Source organism: Fomitopsis serialis (genome assembly GCF_022376445.1).
Source record: "Fomitopsis serialis strain Sig1Antser10 chromosome Unknown B0H18scaffold_10, whole genome shotgun sequence".
NCBI classification, from domain to species: Eukaryota; Fungi; Basidiomycota; class Agaricomycetes; order Polyporales; family Fomitopsidaceae; genus Fomitopsis; species Fomitopsis serialis.
The window spans coordinates 80,701-100,869 of NW_025954970.1; the positions used below are offsets into that span (position 1 = coordinate 80,701).

Consider the following 20,169-nt stretch of genomic DNA (forward strand, 5'->3'; position numbering starts at 1 on the left):
CTGAGGCTCACTCATGTCTCCGAAGACTGTGCTCTCGCCGCAGCACATGTACTTGTTGATTATTCGAGGCCTTGAAGAGTCACAGGCCTAGGGAGACTGTGGTGACAATCTGAACCTGACTTGAATGCAAGTATTTTCAGATTTTCTTGTCTCCCAGTGTTACAAGGCCTCTGTTGACTCTGTCTGTGCGTCACTTGTTCATGAATGACTTATACACGTCCTGTTAGTATTCGCACGTCCTTCAGCTTGGGGTCAGAGCTGCGGTGCCGATGATTTCCTTTGTCATGTTTTTGCGATGGAAGCGCATGTGCTAATCACAACAATATCACTCCAGTCAACCCGGCCCGGGCCCCCTCTTCATCTCAATGAAGTCGCATAGAGTATTCCTGGGGGCACCTCTGGCCAGGGAGATCAACGAAGACAAAGAGGCGTATCACTGGCAGACTGTATCGTCGATCGGCCCACGGAACATAACCCTACTTCCCGATACCATTGAGGCCGCAAGCAGGAGAATATCGGCGTTGTATGAAAACATCATATTCCAAGATGACGACGACGAGAGCCACTACCTGAGTGTAATGGACGTCGCACAGAACCTGCAAATGAGTCCTGTAGCTCATCCAGGTACTGCCTACTATACCCCATGGTCATGTCATCAATCTCACCGCAGCGACGCCCGGCAGATGACGCAGCTGCCAAAACTTGGCCCCTTACCGTCCTCGAGACGACGGAGACGCAAAATCTGTCAAAAGCAGCCTTGACATTTCTGCGACCGACCGCCAGCATATCGCGAGTTCGCTCTATGCTCGAGACGCAAGACACTCGTGCCTCTGGCTCGTTTGAGTACTCGGACGCATCCTCCGTCGGGCGGTTTCCGGAGTTCCACTTCAGCATCCACACTTTGACGACTCTGTCACAGTTGGCGGCACATGCGCAAGCGAACATTGGACGAGCCGGGACCACAGGACGAAAAGGATCGCAAAAAGTCACTATTTTGGCAGCAGTGCTTGAAGTCGAGGGTCCGGACACTATCCGCATAAAGAAGGGGGCGGAGGCTGGCAAGGAGGTGTCCCTGCTCAAGCTCATCCTGGGCGACGAAGAAGGATGCGTTTGTAAGCTCACTGCGTGGAGAGAGACAGCTGAAACCTGGGGCGGTGCAGACGCTGCTGCTGGCGTCAAACGCGGAGACATCGTCCTGCTCGAAAGTGAGTTTCATGCGTGCGCTCAATGTACCCATGTATTGAAGCCTCCATGTGCACCAGATGTCCTCGCGTCCTGGGGGGTCAGCGAGCCCACCACCGACAAGGTTTCTGGCAATGCGGCCCCGGTGACACTCACCGCCTCCGCCAACGTCAAGTCTCGGTTGGAAATATGTTACCGCACCATGCCCCTCATGCAAGGCGACAAACATTTCCGGCCGGACCTCAGGCTAGGATTCAGCGACGCCTCCGTGCGCAAAGTCGCCGCCGTGGTGGAGTGGTTTGAAGACATGGCCGGTCTCACGAGCCAGCCATAGCATCCCTGTGCTCCTCGCTTCAAGGCCACCGAGGCAAAGCACTGCTAATGTACCGCACCCCCACCTTTCTCGCAGCTCGGAACTACTGCCCGCTGGGTTCGCGCATACCGATCGACACTGCACATGCCTTCTTCATGTCTCGTCTGATCCACGTCGTCACATCAGTGATCGCCGATTGCCTTTCGTGCCACCGCGAAGCTGGCGTGGACGCTTGTCGAGGTTGGGCTTCAAGTTTTGATCCGGAAGGGTCGCTAGTCTGGGATATTGTCAGTAGACCGACAGCTTCGGGAGACGATTAATACGAGACATGTACAGCTGTGACTTCCAGAGACTAGTAGTACAATATATCAGAAACACACACTGCAACTATCTGCACTTAACGACCGTTGATCGTCTTCTGTCATGTTTGAGCCCGAGCCGGTCTAATGTTTATCCTCTATTACTTGATACCGCACTGGAGGAGTTCCCTGTCAAAGCATAGAACCTTGAGCTTGAAATACCGAGGATGAGGGAACCGCGAGACAAAGCCTAAAATCACAGGAGAAGGGGTTTTAGTACGATTTGCTTCGCTTTCGATGTACTACATTAGACCGGAACACAACCTCGGGTCCAAGTAATAGTATCGTCTAGTTCTACAGTAGTCCTTGTCAATATTCTGCACTACTTAGGATATACGACGATGAATAAAAGTACAGTGCGTGTCCGTGTCCGTGTCCGTTATTATATAGTCCGTGGCAACAAGTCCGTAGCTTAGTCCGATATCAAGAAGTCCGTTGGTATAGTCCGTGACAACAGCCCAAGCGAGTCCGTGTCCGTGTCCGTGAAGTGTCCAAGTGGCGTGAAGGCAAGTTCGACAATTCGTAGCGAGTGTCAGTGAGCTCCCCGAGCTCGAGCGTGAAGAAACGCATAAAGCAAATAGCTGTCCGAGGGAGCGTGAAAGTTCGTCAAGAACGTAAAAATAACGTAGCTGAATCGGCGACCACAGACGGCCGCGCGGGTTCAGAGACCAGTTAACAATTGGTCGTAGAGGGTCCGGTCAGGCGGAAACACCTATTTTGACTCGAGGAAGTTCTGGATTTTCGCGGCCTGGTAGCCTACAATTCCACCGCTGGTGATGAGTCACACAACCAGCGCCACGACGATAGGAGGAAAACCCACTTAGGAGCGGGAACCGCGCGCTGAGCTTTGTCATCACGAAGAGGACAGCGCCCAGCTCGCCCTGGATCTCCAGCGAGTTCATCGGCGGCCACGAAGACTGAAGGCGGAGCAGCTCTGACTCGAGCACCTTCGCTGCCGAAGACCAACAGGGCTGACAGATACGAGCGCGCTAATCAGCGAGAACCCGGGACGGTTACGAGAGCAATGATGTGACGTACACCGATCAGGGGGTCCAGGAACTCGAAGTCCATGTCGACGATGTGCTTGGAGACGAGGATCATGCCCCGCGCGGAGCGAAGACACTTCTCGCGCGAGATGGCGTCGTTTTCCATGAACGGGAAGTGCAGACGGACCATCGCTGCGTGCGCCAGGCTGTGGACCATGATAAGGGTGTACTTGTCCTCAGGCAGCGCCGCGCCGAGCTGGTGCAGGGGCAGCAGCGTCGACGCGAAGCGCGTGATGGTGTGCTCGAGCACGCGGAAGTTGTCCATGAACGCATTGGAGGAGGGCACTTCTGACAAACGACGGATGAGCTACGACTCACCGGCGAGAAAAGCAGGACGTACGTGAGCTCCAGCTTGACGACAGCCGGTTGGCAGCCTCAAAGAGTGCGGACGCTTTCGCGCGGAGAGCTGCAGTCGAGAAGCCACTGACCATGTTCGACGTCTGAGCTTGGTGCATGAAAAAGCCTTGCACGGTCGGGCTCGCGTTGCCAACGTCAATGTCTCCCTACCCAATTAAACAGATTAATACACTATTCCTACAGAGAATAAGTTACGCGTCATGACATACACATGCATACTCGTCCATACTCTGCGGCCACGGTGTGCTGATACACGTCCAGGGGTGATCGCTGTCCGGGATGGTCGACGGCCGTTGGAGCGCCACGGACCAGCACCGGTCAAGATTGTACACTTGCCAGAACGTCAGTATCCGCTCTCCGCGCTCAATCGTGTCCTTCGCAGGCTCAAGTCTGAACGTCGAGTCCCAGTCCTCTGCGCTCGACAGCGGCGTCCGCTCGTCCACATCAATCTGGTGCAGACCGAACTGCACTGCCAGCGAAGACGCGACGGTCGAGTGGTAGCTGCCCTCGAACAGGCGGCCGTTCGAGAGGTAGTACACTGACAGGATGCAGGACGCCTGGATCACGTCGATCACTTTGGATGGGTACTGGATCGCGTCGGTCATAGCCGACAGCGCACGCGACAAGTAATGGGGCTCATGCTCGCAAAGAGATCCTGGCCGCGACAGGTAACACGCCCACAGGTAGATCGCGTTCATCAGGACTGGATGCCGGCGCTCTGATGAGGGGAGAGTCAGAGATTCTCGCAGACGATCAGGATGCAGTTCAAGACCACACTGATGCCTGTGGGGAAGGAAAATCTCCAACCTACGTGCCATGGGGAGTAAGCTCTCTAGATCGCATCGCATGAGATCGCACTTACAGCATCTGCGCAAGCTCGAGTGGTGGCTCCTCTGACGGATTGTATGGTTCGCTGACAGGTCCCGCGAAGTCCTAAGGGGGACATTACACAACGCGAGCAGTGAGACAGGATCACACACGCACTGCCATGTTCTCCCATTGTGTCTCCCAACTTGACTCTACGTCTAGCGCGGACCCGGGTGTCAGCGAGGGGGGCAGCAGCGCGACGCGAGTGGCGGCTCACCTGGTTGAAACGGCGTCGGCGATGCCGAAGTAGGAAGACTATAGGTGCCCGGGGAACCGTGGCTAGAGGAGGAGGACGACCCAGAGTAATACGGGGTCTGTGAGTGAGGATCGAACAGCGTCACGGACGGAGACGAGTGTTCGAGGCCCTCAAGCTCCTTGACCCTAAGCTCGAGGCGAGCGATGTGCTCTCGCATGAGCTGGGTGCGCGTCTTCCCCTTCCCGTCGTCGTATTCGCAGGCATCGCCTTTCTTTGCGCGGACGCATTGTTGGCATGCGGGCTTTGCGCCGTCGCAGCGCTACCCTGGGGCGTCAGCGGCACGTGTGGAGGGAAGGGCGGGGCGACTGACCATCTTGCGTTTCCGGCAGCGGAGACATGCTTTACCTGTGGCAGGTCGGTGGCATGAGAGTAAGTGGATCGGAAATAGCCCACGGATGCGGGGGAGACGGACCTCTCTGGAGGGTGTTGCTCGGACCCGGTGTGGATGATAGGGACGCCCGCTTCTCGGCCATTACAAAAATAGTGTAGTAGAATATGCGAAAGGGCAAAGGTGGGCACGGAGAAGGTGAGAAAGTGGCAAGGGTCGGGGCCCAAAAGAAGGTACACGGTGGAAGGAGCCCTATCCAGGGGAGACTCGAGGCGGCGAGCAAAGCCGGGTGCGTCACACGAGACAGAGACGGCCGCCTGAGGAGGAGGACGAGGAGAGCCAAAGGCGAAGAACAAGGCGAACGACCCCGGCGGGGGACGATCCAGCCGTACTTGTATCAAATCACTTCTGGCGAGAGCGCGGAAGCCATAATTCCGGCTTGTCGCGACAAGAGCGTGTAGGCGCCCGCTGCACTGCTTGCCCAGAGTCGGACGCGTGCCATCATGGTCATATGCGCCTCCCACGTCCCTCTCACAGCGGGCAATCATACCCGTCCCACTCGACACTTGGCGGTCCTCGTCTCGACGCCAGTCGCAGGTCGCTGGTGGGACGAGCACAGACCTCGCCGCTCTCATCCGGCCCACCCCAGCCACCGCCCCGCCACCCGCCACCCCCGCCGCGCTCCGTGTTCGTCGCGCTCGGGCAGCGCCAGCGAGCGATGGCCCGCGATCATCCAATCACCCGCGTAGCCATGCGTTGCGCGCGCAATTTACCTTTGCCTGTTCTGGCCGCGAGGCATTTGCCGCGGGCTTGGATCGGAGATCGTTCCTTGCGGTCCCGGGCCTGCTGGTCCCCCGCTACGCGACCCGGAAGGGGATAGCAGAGGCGGTTGCCCAAATGCAGACAGGGGGGCGCGGACGTGATGCGACCCTCGGCGTACATCGATACAGCCCAAAGACCTGCCGGCCGACCTCCTCTGCTCATGCCGCCGGTACCATCCCTGAGGGGCGTGCCTTGCTCTTTCCTGCCTTCGACGACGCCAGCAATTCCGATAGCGCGGTGCTGACCCATCCCCGTGGTCCTATCTCCTTACACAGTTCGCAGTACAATGATGGCCCGTCTGCAGTACAATTGTCATAACCAATGCATGGGCGTCCATTGTCCATCATCCGCCGTCGGAGAACGCGTGAAGTTTAATACCCAATAGTCACCTGGATGGCTGCTGGGAAGATAACGTCTCCGAACTGGACGGCGCGAAAGAACATCTTACACTTGTCTTTGACAGTTCCATACTAGTCCCGTTCCTTCAATGTGACCATGTCGTAATGCTCACTCTGAGCTGATCTTCGCGCAGAGAAGGCGCACGGGCACCACGCCTCATCGACCGCGCCCGACTTCCCTTACTGACAGACCAAAGAAACATCGCGCTGACATGCAGCACGGACCAGGTCAGCGTCCGAGGACACTGACCCGGGCCCACGCGACAGAGTTCCGAATCGATCTTACGGCCGCTGGCGATCGGCCCAGCCGCCATTCCGCGAACATGCTTCTCGACCACCGATCCCCTTCGCCGCATCAGCGCCCGTGCAGCCGTCGCTTCGCGCCGCGCCACCTCCCGCACGCTCCGCTACGCCTGCGAAGCACGAAGCACTGGAGTTGTTGCCTATTTGGGAGACGTGTGTGCCGAACAACGCTCCATCCGCCCGATTTGGGGCTGCTCGTCCTCGGGCGCATCACTCGCGTACACGGCGGTGGAGCGTTAATACGCCGTCCGTCTCGAAACTGAGCTAACGGACTGGCTTCTTGGGGTTACTATCATGTTGGTAAGTATTGGAGGGGGCGAACGAGCGGGCGACGATCACTGGAATTTTGAAGCTAGTCCGCGGTGGAACTAAATACTTCGCACAGGTGTGTGCGCCCATTTGATGCTTTGTCTCCGAGACCATCCCTGTGCTACTGACGAAGTGGGTTACCTTACATTGAGTCGGTCCGACGCAAATGAGGAAAGCCTTCGTTAGTCGTATGTCTTCGCCTTCGTTTCACAAACATGGACTATGATCTTACCAACCTGGTGGCGCGTAACCGTCGGTACAACTTGGTTCGGCATTCTCTTGCATCGGCGGACTCGTTTCCATTAGCCCGCCCTGCATAACGCAGTGTTGAGCAGCAGATGAGGTGCGCACAGGTTTATACTCGTCGTGTTCTCCGCGGACGAAGCAGCCTCGTATGAGTGCTCCGTCGCGAGCCCGTTCAAAGTTGACGGTGACAGACGAAAGAGCCGGTGTTTGAGCAAAAGCCCGGGGCTCCTGCCGGCCGTAGCAAAAACACACAAGTGACAACCGTGCTGCGGCCCTCCGTCGTGTCGGCGCGTTCAACGTGAACAGGCGCGGTACTCATGCACTGGCACGAGGCGACCCATGGCAGATTGTGTACCTGGTGCCAGTGTATGAACTTTGACTTGCATCGCTCAGTGGATCCCTGGTACGCGTCACCCGCACTGGCAGAGGAGTCGAGATGCCCATCTCAGATTTCCCGCTCGATCCACCTAAGACACAACCGAAGGCGCTGTAGTACCGTCTGCTGAGATCCACTGGGACGTCCCGCGGAAACTCGCGCGCATGCAAATGCCTTCCAACCGTGACATCGCGCGACAGATTGGCAGCCCTCCCAAAACATGTACGGCAATCCGCAAGGACGGCGCTGCTAATCGTTCTGCACATCGTCCCCAACGACACGCTCGCGCGGCGGCCGACTCGCGATCATTCTAGCGTCGCACTGGCACTCACCGCATCCCATCGACCATCACCGTCACCGTCGCGCGCATCACCCTCCCGGTCCCAGACGGCGATCCCGCCTCGTCCGTGCGCGCCAGCCACCTCCGAGCCCCGGTTCGAGTTGACAGCCTCAGCCACCAGCGAGCGGATCAGGGCGACGGAGCGCCCGTGTGCGCGCTGCGGATCTGCGATCTCCCTCCGGGGCCGCGCCCTGTACTTAGTTTGTGCGCAGCGGATTCGCTGCTGGGGAATATTGCGGTCGTTCGATCGAAGAAGGTTCGCCGGGATCGAGTCTGCCCCCGCAGTCGCGATCGAGGACCCAGGAACCGAGCGGGTGACGATGTCGAGGAGTGCAATATGAGAGTCCTCCGGCCGGCCGGTGCCAGTGCGCAGCAGGAACGGCGACGAGATGAAGAATGGTCGTGACACGGTGCGCCGTGGAGCAACAGCGTGCGTGGCACGATCGGTCCCGTGGTGCTAGAACGCAGGTTTGCACTGGTACCGATACCAGCTGGTCGGTAACTCGCGGTTGTTACTTAGAGCAGCGGGAGGACTTACGGGCGTCGCGTGATCATAATGTGTAAAACGACTTCAATCGTGATTCCTTTGATGCAGGTGAATCCAATTCTGCCGCGAACCTGATGCCATCTATCTACACGCAAGGCGTGTGGGGAGACCGGTCGTACCCAAGTGGAAAGGCCCTTTACCTCGTCGACGTGATCGGGGAAGTTGACGCCTGCGTCACTGCATTGGGTTGCGTGAGCCGATTCTATCGTGGGTTGATGGCAGGCGTACCGGCTGATATATGGCACTGCGAAACGTCAGAATGATAGGGTCGATACCAATGGGCTGGCTAGGACTGTTCCTGCTCTCTGCAGTGTCATCGCTTGTCGTGAATCTCGTCACTTGTTTGTTGCGACTACGTACTAGTATGACTTTCTGGATCAGCGATCCCTGGCTACAGAAGTTCCTGGACCCTTGTCAGTTGAACACTTGGCGATGTAGCTCGAGCAACAAAGATCCCTGGGAGGAACGCTGAGATGAGCATTGCCTGTGTGCGAGGCTGGACGACAAGAACCTGGATTTGAGCGTAGTGTATCGCCTAGGGACTGTGCTGATTGTTCCATTCGGCCATTTGAAAGTCGTTCCCTGGTTGCCTAGCCAGTTCGGAATGATATGCTGGCTTCAAATCTGCTCCTGGGATACGGGGGGTATAGCCTGAGCGACGGACAAGACCAATTACCCACTCACCGTTCATGCACCGAGTCTTCCGATTGCGTTCTCTAAACGAGGCCGGGCAGTGAAATGCGGCATTTTCCGTCGTTTCAGCGAGTTGCTGGATCCGGGCTATAGTCGCGGCGGGCGTAGTAAAACGAGACGTCCTGATGCTCTGGCCCCAGAGTCCAGCGGAGTGGCTGTGCATCGTCAACAGGTGGCGGCCAGTAGTTGAAGGGCCAAGAGGTATAACCCAGTGTTCGGGCAGAATCTTCACAGGAGACAGCCGTATTCAACTTGGTGCAAGTGGAACAAGAGTAAGTGCTTACGTGTCTCGAACATCTGTTCGGGCTGATGCGGTCAGCGGTCAGCTTGTGTTCGCTGACATACTGTTGAATCATGGAGGGCGTAGTGTCGCGGTCAATCCACTCGTTACCCCGACTCCGGGAACGAGAAGACGGTATGAAACCAAATCTCAACGAGAGGATCCGCGTTGTGTGCGATATCTTCACTTGGATTTACCCTCGAACAGCGGTAGTCTTCCATTGTCCGAGCGCCTGCCGTGGGTTGAGTGACTCGCCTTTCGAAAAGCTGTCTTCACCGTGGTTTTGAAACATCAGCCGGGATTAAGCGTGCAGGCGTGGCGACGAGAAAGTCACGTAGTTGCTCCGCGGTATTCTGCGCATATTTTATTCACAGCAACTGTGCTGCCACTTCAGGACCGGAGTCGCCACATGCCCAAGCTCGTAATAAGCCCCCGCTCCCTGCCCCCAACGTGCCGACAGGTAGCCGACATGACGGCCCAGAAATATTCCGCCACCTCGAGTAGCGCATCGGCACATTTGAATTGGCATGCGGCTAGCGTAGGTTCTTGACGCGTGACAGTGGATTATAGAACTTCTACCGTCAGCACAGGCCGGGTGCTCGACAAAGGATCGACGTAAATGCCAGGGGGTTCGGGAAGGACATCAGCACAGCCCATCGGTGCTGTTTACGGGAAGAAACAAGGCGGAGACCATTCTGGAGAGACGGTGAAGCCTTGGGCGAAGGGTAGGGAGGGGCTGATAGGGTGGCCATCATGTGCACCTGAGTGGACGGTCAGTAATCGCCGTCTACGTGAAGATCTCACTACAAGAAAACGTGCCGGGGTCCTTACGACGTCGCCACGTATGGGTCTTCCCTTCGACCAACCTTCGACTCCTCCAGCATGCAGAGCGTGCGATATTCGATATCAGTGAAATCAAGTCTGAGAAAACGAAGCGCGCGCCCATGTTGACGTCCCTGACTTCGAAGAGAGAAGGCGACCGGTTTCTTCGGTGCGACATTGGTTCTGTGTCTGTTCCCCGTGCGCACATGCTGTCATTTCGATAGAGAGATCACCGCTGACAGCAGGTATCTGTCAGCTTGAGATTCGTGCCGTTCTATCCATCAGAACCCTGGACAAGTGCGTGTAGGCTCTGGTGCGCCCTCCACCGCACGAGCTCAGGCTCGATCGTCGACAGTCTGCGAACGTGGTGGAGACCGGGGGAGCCTGAAAAATGCTACTTCGTCTAGGCAGCGCGGGCCATCGATGGACTCCGTCGAATACGAGATCATGGTAGGAACAACAATACGCACCTAACTTTGTTTTTTGGCACATCAATACTTCAGGTCGGGAATAATTCGGCGGACCAGACAGATGCTTCTATGAAGCCCGAACGAATCCTGTATGAGCCTCGTGGCAGGTTTCTGTGTAAAAGGTATTCATTAGGACCGAAGACGCCAGTGATATGATCGTGCGCGGCCTCGTTATTCAAATGGTACTTGAATTGACCACGTTCCTGCACAGAGAACAACCCGAGACGGTGCTTGCGAGGACGCACAATGAGGCTGTCGCATGTCAAGTAGCGGGCACATACGCATGGTACGCACGGATAGTCAACGTCGGCCATCATACCCGCAGCAGACTTACCTCCTACCTGGCGTTTCGCCGACCCATGACCTACCAGTACGCAGCGCTCAGCATTCAAGGTATCGGCCGCTGTACAAAGTACAAGACAGCCTGTACAAGGATCTCGAATCTCGATTCAGGAACTTCCCCGCGCTCAGTGACTTCGTGATCGGACTCTACATGGACTTTGTCTCGGCGCCGTCTATGCGCGCGTTGAACGTTGAACGTTCGTAGATCGAGTGTCATACGTACAGCTTCGACATCTTGGTCAATGGGCGCATCCCCCGGTCCCATAGCGGCATCCTCAGACTTGTGGCAAGCGCCTCGAAGTAGTGGGGGCAAAAGTTGGGCGAGGGTCAGTGTGGATCAAACCAGACAACACAGCCTCACGCACCTTAGCGCTCTCTAACGATACCAGACTTCATCGTCGCGCTCCATGTCCGACAGCGGGCGCACAGCAGCGCTTCGACAATCGACCGCGCAATGCAATTCGGAACCCGTTGCAGTTAGGAACCTGTATGTAGGAACCTACATATCAATAGCAAGGCAGCTTCAGACGGGTTGTGTCCGAAGGAAGGCATTTGCCGCGACATGGCACCGGCCCGGGTCTGCCTCAGAGGCACCGAGGAGGACTCGCCGTGGGTCGACCACATGGGAGCAGTCCACTGCCTCCGACCGGTACCGGCGGTCGTGGGCAAGTGAAGCAGGTCGATCTGCTGGGCGGTGCCGGGAACGTAAACCCTGTCAAGTGTACATCTACTTTCGCAAGATGCGCAGTTGGACCATATGGACACCGTCCGTTGCGATACCCCCGCTGGCAGAACGTTGGCGGTGAAATCGGAAGTTCGCGCTGTACCGGATATCGGTGATAAGTTCGCAGTTCCTCCGAACGTTGACGTATGCGCGGGCTGCACAGGATATGTGGGCAAGCCGCAAGCCGCGGGTCGGCGGGTATCTACTCGGAAGGTAGGATGCACGTACCTGGATGTGGTACGTATGGCACGAAGCAAACACCGCCATATAGGACATGAGACAGACTTTGCCAGAACCCAGCCGGGGTGAATGTCGCTGTTGAATGGAGAACGTCACATCATGTAAGTACGGTGGGCAGATGTGGGCGCGTTACTATAGACGCCCACTGCTGCTTTATGTACATACGGCATGCAAAAACACCGCACATCTGTCGGACGTTACGGAAGCAGGACAAACCCGACTAATCACACTGACAATCGGCACCGGCTCTTGCCCAGTACTAACTAAGCCTAACAGTACAGGGCATAGCCTGTACAGTGTCACCAAGATGCAGACTTATGGATGCGAGATCATTATTAATACGGTGACGATGGGATAAGTAGCGACGGGCAGTATGCAGCAGACGGATCGATGACGATGACGAGCGTGATGATGCACAGCGGGAGCTAAGTCCAAGACCAGCAAGCGGACGGTTCAACCGTCCCGCAGAGCTAGACAGATGCCAACAATAACAGATAAGGTGCGAGAGGAGAAGAACGTCCGAGCGGCACAGCAGCCCATTCGACATGCAAGAGTCACTAATCAACAGCAACGCTCAGCAGTCGTCGTCGTCGTCGTCGTCGGGGAAGCCGGCGGCGGCGCGGATCGAGTCGAGAAGGATGTCGTTGTAGTCGCTGCCCGCCTCCCACATCGCGAAGCCGCGCAGGTTGCTGTTCGCGATGAAGCTGCCCTTGGCTCCGAACGAGTCCGCGTCGTCGAACGAGACCATTGTTTGGGAGCACTCGTCGTACACATACGGCTACACGTCGACCCATCAGTCAATTGCTCTCTTCAACCCCAGCGAGGGATGTACGCACCGTCTGGCTGCACCCGTCGAAGATGTAGTTGATGCCGTCAGCAACGGAGCCGTTCGGATTGAGGTAGCCCCCTTCGATGAGGCCCCAGAAGTCCATCACGCCCGAGGGCCCGGAGACGACGCCGCAGACATCAGTGTTCGTCGCGTTGTCCCACGCGTCGCCGAGCGGCTGCTCGGACGCGTTGAACGCGGGGTACATGTTGAGCGTACCGTTCTGCGCGACGGCGGCGGAGGGCTCGACAGCGTATGAGTGGCCATAGCCTGCGACGCCGAGCACGATCTGGTGCGCCGGCATGCCCGCGGCGCTCCACGCGGCGAGCGCACTCACCGCGCTGCCCACCGCGGTCGTGCTGTTCGCGCAGGTGTCGTTCAACGGTGCGTTCGGGCCCACGGTGGAGTCCCAGCTGCCGTGCACGTCGTAGTTCATCACGTTCACCCAGTCGAGGACGGTGGCGAAGTCCGAGACATTGCTGACGGAGCTCCCGTTCGAGCCGGTCAAAGGCACGACAGGGACGGAAGCGGTCATGATAAACTCCGAGCCCATCTCCTGACGGAACGCCTGCAGGAAGGAAAGGAAGTTGTCTGTGTCGTTCTCAGAGACGACGTTGCAGCCGATACCCTGCTTGCCGGGGTATTCCCAGCTAGTAGATCATTAGTCAGGCACTTAGCCAACGAGACAAGTGAGGTACACACTCGAAGTCGATACCATCCAGCTCGTATTGATGCGCGAAGCCGGCAATAGCTTGGACGAAGTTAGTTATGTTGTCTGGCGTTGCCATGTTGTCCGAGAAGTGTGTGGAACCACCCCAGCCGCCGACAGACACCATGGCCTTTACGTGCTGTGCATCGATGGTGTTCAACGACGCGTCTCAAAGACGGATTCACGTGTACGTACGTTATCCTGGGCCATGGACACAAACTGGGGGAGAAGCTCGGGGTCGGAGCCGTCAAGACTGACGTTCGCTGAGGGTTCTGTTGCACTGATAGAGTGAAAAATTAGCCGTCAGTTGAAATGATCGAGTAAGAAATCCCAGATTGCCAAAGAGGAGGAAAGGCAAGGCACGCCACACTGAGCCAACATACACTTCTGGTTCTGTCGTAGCATGCGAAGGTCATGTTTCGACCGAGTGAGATTCAAAGCGAAGTCGTCACGCTACTACACGGCCGCGCGAACCTTGTCGACTTGGAACTGGACGAAGGAATTGTTATGGGAGTGTGGCGGAATGCGTGTGGTTGAGACAACACCAAATAGGTAACAGAACACGGCTGAGCGTCGTGTCACCATTCGTCTAGTTCTACGAAATGTGTCCGCGCCGCGGTACCAATAGTAATGATGCGGTTGTCGCTATTCTCCTTGACGCACATCATCCAGAAGGTAAAGTACTCACGCGAAGGAATAAATAAGGTGGGTATACTTGTCCCAGCTGACGTTGCCCAACGTGAGGGTGTCAGAGTGCCACCCGGTGTACCACGCCGCCGCCACCATGTCGACGGTCGAGTTTGTTGAGTTTGCAGAATCGGTTGAGGCATCCCGAGCGTAGAAAGGGGAACCTGTTGCATGGACTGCAGGAAGCGCAAGCAAGCCCAGAGAGAGGAAAGACAGCATGGTCATCGTCGTAAACGAGTGGACGGGATCACAACAGGGAGGCTCGAGGAGCCGAACACGACGTGAGTGTGGTCGTAGGCGAAGACCGTCACCGTCGTCTGCGACAGTCTATATACGCGGAGGCACGTGCGACTAGCCGCACTGCCGGTTCACAGCCAGGCTGAACCAGCACAATTAGGACCACCGGGTCGCTCTGTTCTATGTTCTAGGATAGCCGTTTCCTCGTAATATGGCCTGCATTGCTCTGACGTCGTCAGGTCGCGTAGCTGAGGGAGGATACTTCGACGTCCTGAGTTTGTGCCACGGCTGAACGAAATGAGCCCAGACGAGTTCTTGCCAGAATTTTCGACATTTTGGCACTGTATAGCAGTGGACTGATTCTGAAACGGTGCGTCAGTGATTTTGGCGTGGCAGAATCTGAGACTACGAGTGTCGATCATCCCCGCCACGTGGAGGTGGAACTCGCCGTTTCCGCCACGCGTACGCGCAAGCTGCAACGACCCGTGTGATTCCTTGAATAGAGTCCTCCTGAAGGCCATATCGATGCTAACACATGGAGTCTGCACAAGGCAAGCAGTTAGGCGGCATTGAACCATGCATCGTGGCCGTTGAACGGCGTGGTCTGAGATGAGGAGAGGAAGATCAATGAGAACACCGCACTCAAATTGAACTTACTAAGCCACACCATAAGTAGCTCTGTATGCCACGATAAGAGACACGCAATACATTTTTTGAAGCTTCAATCAAGCATCAATACATCGGCCCGTGCAGTCCTTAATAATCGGAAGAAGATACGTCGTCCTTCACTGACTCAGTGACTGCACCTGTCTTCGTCGTGTCTTTCTCCTTGCAAAAAATGCCCTGACATCTTTGCCCTCGCCGAGCTGGTCGACACCACACCACAGCGCTTGCGATCCAGCTTACTATTTCATGATGAAGGTGGCCGCTGCTGGCACTTGCGACTGTATCATGACCGACTGCTCAGACGGTGATCCAAAGACGGAGCTGTTTTCTTGAACAGTCACAAGTACAGGTGAGAACATCAACTAGATGGAAAAACTCGATCCCCCTGAGCGGACGTATCGCAGTCACAGCTCGGGCACTAGGCCCAACATGACGGCAACCCGATGGAACTCCCCGCCTCCGTTTCTCCTGGTCCTGCGGTCCGACGGCTTGCGATCTGTAGTCTCTCCGGCCGAGCACTGTCCAGCATTCTTGCGCCGCGCCGTGGTCGCCGCGGACTCAGTCTGCTCGCAGATCAGACAATCGAACCAGTCGCAAGGTCGCGGGCAACTGGAGATGTCTTCCTTGGAGGGTAACGCCCGAGTCCCTTTCTCTCTCGCTGGGATGCAGCCTGTCTCGACGTGACGAGTCTTTGCCGAGGCCCTCTTCTTGCCTGAAGATGATGAGCCAGCCCGACGTCGAGAGCGTCCGGACGCCCGTGCTCGCGACCCGCTCTCCTTGGGCGACCCCTTCGAGTTGCCTTGATGCGCGCGGCCTGTGAGGCTGTTGGCATCCCCTTTCGAGAAGATTGCCTCACCGACCGAAGAAGGACAGAACGGGCAGTCGATCCAGTCGCATTCGCGCAACGGCCCGTCTGCTGTCTTCATCACAATTGGCTCGACAATGGCGGGCCCGTATGCCCAATCCTCTCTTCCTTGGACACAGAATCCATCGTCGCGGCCAAAGCTGCTTGCCGTATCGGAGGATGAGTCTGATCCCTCCGACAGGACGCATACATTGGACTCTTCATTGGCATCGACGGGCTCTGAACCCAGGTCGTCAGTGACGAGGTTCTGGAGCGTCAGAGTGCCCGTACCTGGAAACGCAAGCCCCGAAGACATCTGATGTGTCGGTGGTACGGTCTCGCAACGATGTGGTAGGAATGGTGGCCACGAAGCAAACTCGCTATCCTCCTGCACCACGACGCGCACCCAAGGTAAGCACAAAGCCGAGTACGGTTGCACATGGTCACTCACCGGGTGGTCGTCGTTTACCGTACCCTGCTTTGTGATTCGCAGACGCACACCACCTCTCCAGACCTCCCAATCGTGGTCAACGATGGCGGATATATTCGCCCTGTCGACCTTCGGAGGCCGCGTCGGTCGTGGCGCCGCGAAGACGATCGGCTCTACGATGGCGATGCTGGGCTTCCATAACTCCATGACCATCTCTTGCGGAGTCATGAAAGGCATCATGCCGTAGTCTGGGACGCGTCGCGTACGCGAGGACGCTGCGGCCACATCGGGAGGAGTGGCGTTGTCCTCAACAGCGACACGTCTAGCTTCGTCGGCCCATGCGGGGGTCTTCAGATTGCCCGTATATGCGTCGGCATAGCATGGTCCGCCATTTGAACGCGGGGCGGTGACCGGTTGAACGTACGCCACATTCGTGAGGTTGAGGTTCGCAACTGCGTTCGCCTTCGCGTCGTGCCTGGTAAGTGAGACCAGATATGTCGCACGCATCGTAGACTGATGGTTTCGGTCAAGGTGATTGTAGTGTGCGAGTGTGCTTTGTGTCGCTAGATATGCGTCGTCGTGGGCGGACAAAAACAAGGATGTGCGGGTGGCGGTCTTATACGTTGGGCGCTTACGCGATCATGGCCGAAGTCGTACACAGCTCCTTGGCGTAGATGGACCTCTCTTATGGGCGAGGCTGTGGCCATGTTTAGAAGTCCGGGCTATGCGCTGGTATATATACGAGCTGCAGATCTACCAACTTGCCATGGCCTTTGATCATTGCTACCCTCAGCCCATCCGCCTGCAAGTCTACGAAGTCGCGTCCTCATCCGGCCCGTTCACGTTCTACTCTTCGCCGGAAGCCTTTGCAATTCAGGGTTGATATCTCAGATATTCGGCGTCATCCAATCGCGGTGTCGTCACTCTCAAGTTGTGTTCAATCGGTGAACAGGGGCCGTAACAAAGGCGCGGCCATGCCTGTCTGATCGTCGGACGTCTCTTCGTGCGGGGAGCGGCTTCCAGCGCGCCGACAGTAGAGGGGTCTAGTGACACGGAAAACAGCATTGCAGAGGTATACACCACAGGTAACAAACAATAAACCATAGAATTATGTCCGACACGAACAAACTGCTGATGCAGCGTCTTGTCAGATTTTCGACACTTGCCACGTCCCCCCGAGGGGCCGAGAAGCCTTCCTTCCTCTCGACCACTTCGTGCGCCACACGTTCTTTCGGAAGGCATTACGGGACCACCCATTCCGAAACATCTTCGACCCAGCCGTCCAGCTCTCCTTATTCGTCTACATTGTCCTGAGACAATGCAGCGAAACCCCGCAGGTGTCGAGAGGAGGGCGCGCCCTCGTTGTCGGAATTGCTATTCTCCTCAAGCGAGAGCAGTAGCCACGGAGTAGCATCCGGGCACCTGTTTTGAAGTATTATGGGGTCTTCGAGGAACGGGTCCTCGACTTCCTCTGCCGCCTGACGCCGCTGGCTCCATGCTATAGTCAACTCCGATTCCTTCGACCACTGTGTCTGAAGATCGACGGAATGCGTTGCCTCCTCGGGACGAAGGTAGTCATAGGTCTTCAGGGCGACTGCCCAGTCGTAGTCGATAGATGATCCGTGATTATGAATCGGAGACATCGACTCGAGAAGGTAGGCGTGGGCGCCGGTTGCATATCCCTGACCGACCTGCGGCGCGTTGATCCGCACGGGATCGAGGATGTCACCTCCATTTCCCCTGAAGGGCTCCAAGAAATGGGTGTGGTTGCGGTCCACATCACGCCACTCGATCTGTGGTATATCGTTCCAGACTGGATACGAGGTTGTCCCTGGTTGCACATGGAGAGCCCAGTCGGCGTTGGTTACATCGGACAGATATGTTGGGTCGAACGGGAGTGGGATATGCTATATGATGACAACGTGAGTACATACCCAGATATGACTGAGATCGCTAGTCTGACTTACTGTTCTGGCATGGCGATCATCGGTTGTATCTGTGTGTGTCCTCTCAAGGCTCATGGCTCCGGTCCCGGGAAGAGCATTCTGATGTTCAGCATCCGCATTCTGGGTGTGAAGCATGCCGATATCGGTAGAAGTAGGGTGTGTACCCTCCCGCAATGTCCCACCGGAGGAGGTCAGGGTATCCATGGTCTGAGTGGCGCTGCCACTGTTGGCCACCGTAACTAGGAGGTGGGTGGATTCATGATCGAAATCGATAGTCCTGGGCATTGTAGGATGACGATGTGGAATCAGAGTTTGATTTTTCAGGGTGCGATGCGACAACAAGTGCAGGAGAGCGGGGTAGGACGTCGAGGTGCGACGCGAGACGTGAATGTGGCTCGTCCTTTGACTTCCGGCGCCTAACCGCTCGCAAAATGCCGGGGCACTTGTGCTCCCCCCCATTCGTCCTCCATTAGCTAAGGCTATGGACACTGGACAGACTCGGAAAATCTGTGCCGAGCGGGTGATATACTTGATTCCATGAACGCTGCGCGCGAGAACATTATATCGGGGTGGAACGAAAACTTTGTGAACCACGACTCAGCGTTGCAAGGTCAGCGGCTGCATTTTCTTTACGACTATGACTGCTGTCGCGGACCCATCGTACCGACGGAAGGCAGTGGTCCTCGTACGCGTACGTCCGCGACATCGCTCCTGGATGCTTCATGCAAACACTAATGACACATCTAGGATACAATATACGTGCAGTTGTCCATACCACATCCTTCGGTGCCCTCTCAAAAACAGCTTCCATTGTCCGCGACACCGCCTGCTCGCTCCCTCGACGCATCCCCGACACGCTCAGTCCATCCGGGTAAGCCAGGGTGCGACCTCTCCACCCAAACCGCGAAGGCCGGCGATCTCGTCCAATGTGCCCAGAGTCGATGGGACGTCGCACGAGACACAATTCTCCACATCGGCTCCTTTGCTGCCCGCGAGCAGCAGGCCTGGAGCATCACCGAGGTGCGACTCCTCCATTAACGTGCCGGCAGACGCAGACACTTCGATGGCATTGTCACGCTGCCGGAAGAGGTCCCACCACAAGGTGAACGCCTCCGTCTCCTTCTTCCATTGCGCGAAGTGATCCATGGGATGGATTGTTGCGTGCGCGGCCGCTTGCTTTGCTGGACCAATGCCCAGGAACTCGTCCATGGAGATGGAGATGGCCCATCCGGTGTTACCGCGGTTGCCATATGCGTAAGCGGGGGACGGGAGCATATCGTTCAGGTCCTCCGCGCTGATGTCAAGCGACATCTTCAGGAACATAGCTATGTAAGCACGCAATTCATTCCGGCTTGAGATGACGATGGCTTACCAGATGACCGTCGTTGCCTTTGGCCGTATTGATTTGGGTGTTTTCAGAGCTCAGAGACGACATCGAAGAGAGGCCGTCTTGAGCAGGTTGGACCTCTGACCGGGGAAATAGGTGCGGCAACAAATTGAGCGCGACAATGTTTGCCTCGTCAATGTATTCAAGTATTGTGGCATCGTAGTCGCTGGAAGCCGCAGTGGCGTTCGCTATGATTGTGTGGCCAGAAGTAGTCACATCGATGGGATACATGTCCATCATTGGCCGCGATATGTTCTATGTCGAAGTGACGAGCAGACGTTGGTGGTACAAGGTTGTGCGGTGCCTGGCGCGTGAGGTTCATCGACTTGGACTGGGTGTGCAAAGTCAGATGAGAGAGCCGACCGTAGCCACAGCGGTCCTTCGTGTTTGAGCGCCTACGCTGCCACTCGCAGAATGCCGAGCGACTTGTGCTTTGCCTCCATAACTCTCAAGCCTGTGCGGCCGCCTCATGTGTGCACTCGCGTACATAACATATGTATGCAGCGCCGTATATTTATACGCCGGACACAATGGCCCTTACTCCGATGCGTTGGTGAGGTCTAGGTTCACCGAGAGCCCATCGAACCTTACAGTGAAACTGAAGCTCAGTGGCATCTGTCCTGAATCACGAATCACGACGTTTCATATGCATGAGCCTCGTCTCATCCTTACAGCTCGCGCCGGATTATGAACGGTGTTCAAACGCCAGGAGGGGCGCTCTAGTGGCAACTACCGTCGCCTCGGCTGTGGAGTACGAGTACGAGCTCCGAGGTTTGCTGGCACACAGTAGATACATGTGGGGACCTATTTCATCCTC

At 56.6% G+C, this 20,169-nt stretch overlaps 6 protein-coding genes across 6 annotated transcripts; 1 reads left to right on the forward strand and 5 right to left on the reverse strand.

Moving 5' to 3' along the window:
• The first annotated feature begins 334 nt into the window (after positions 1-334).
• Positions 335-1,932, forward strand: B0H18DRAFT_985642 (uncharacterized protein). The gene is made up of 3 exons (XM_048044756.1): positions 335-624; positions 684-1,205; positions 1,263-1,932. The coding sequence occupies exons 1-3, from the start codon at positions 366-368 to the stop codon at positions 1,514-1,516; spliced, it is 1,035 nt and encodes a 344-aa protein (XP_047897302.1). The 5' UTR covers positions 335-365; the 3' UTR covers positions 1,517-1,932.
• A 363-nt stretch (positions 1,933-2,295) lies between these two features.
• Positions 2,296-5,153, reverse strand: B0H18DRAFT_25848 (uncharacterized protein). Its single transcript, XM_048037320.1, has 10 exons — positions 4,793-5,153; positions 4,691-4,725; positions 4,342-4,639; positions 4,242-4,276; positions 4,120-4,190; positions 3,467-4,064; positions 3,241-3,403; positions 2,893-3,188; positions 2,675-2,825; positions 2,296-2,610 (listed from the first exon to the last, which is right to left on the reverse strand). Exons 1-10 carry the CDS (start codon positions 4,851-4,853, stop codon positions 2,567-2,569), a joined length of 1,752 nt encoding a protein of 583 aa, XP_047897303.1. The 5' UTR covers positions 4,854-5,153; the 3' UTR covers positions 2,296-2,566.
• Positions 5,154-12,194: 7,041 nt separating this feature from the next.
• Positions 12,195-13,941, reverse strand: B0H18DRAFT_871090 (chitinase; the record flags this gene model as incomplete). The annotated part of the gene is made up of 5 exons (XM_048040141.1): positions 12,195-12,398; positions 12,457-13,096; positions 13,149-13,294; positions 13,351-13,435; positions 13,844-13,941. 5 exons carry the CDS (start codon positions 13,939-13,941, stop codon positions 12,195-12,197), a joined length of 1,173 nt encoding a protein of 390 aa, XP_047897304.1.
• Positions 13,942-15,149: 1,208 nt separating this feature from the next.
• Positions 15,150-16,526, reverse strand: B0H18DRAFT_1115727 (uncharacterized protein; the record flags this gene model as incomplete). The annotated part of the gene is made up of 1 exon (XM_048033299.1): positions 15,150-16,526. The coding sequence occupies one exon, from the start codon at positions 16,524-16,526 to the stop codon at positions 15,150-15,152; it is 1,377 nt and encodes a 458-aa protein (XP_047897305.1).
• A 785-nt stretch (positions 16,527-17,311) lies between these two features.
• On the reverse strand, positions 17,312-18,250 carry B0H18DRAFT_952215 (uncharacterized protein; the record flags this gene model as incomplete). Its single annotated transcript, XM_048042084.1, has 2 exons — positions 17,312-17,926; positions 17,987-18,250. 2 exons carry the CDS (start codon positions 18,248-18,250, stop codon positions 17,312-17,314), a joined length of 879 nt encoding a protein of 292 aa, XP_047897306.1.
• A 573-nt stretch (positions 18,251-18,823) lies between these two features.
• B0H18DRAFT_1115729 (uncharacterized protein) lies at positions 18,824-19,288 on the reverse strand (the record flags this gene model as incomplete). The annotated part of the gene is made up of 1 exon (XM_048033300.1): positions 18,824-19,288. The coding sequence occupies one exon, from the start codon at positions 19,286-19,288 to the stop codon at positions 18,824-18,826; it is 465 nt and encodes a 154-aa protein (XP_047897307.1).
• Between the last annotated feature and the right edge of the window lie 881 nt (positions 19,289-20,169).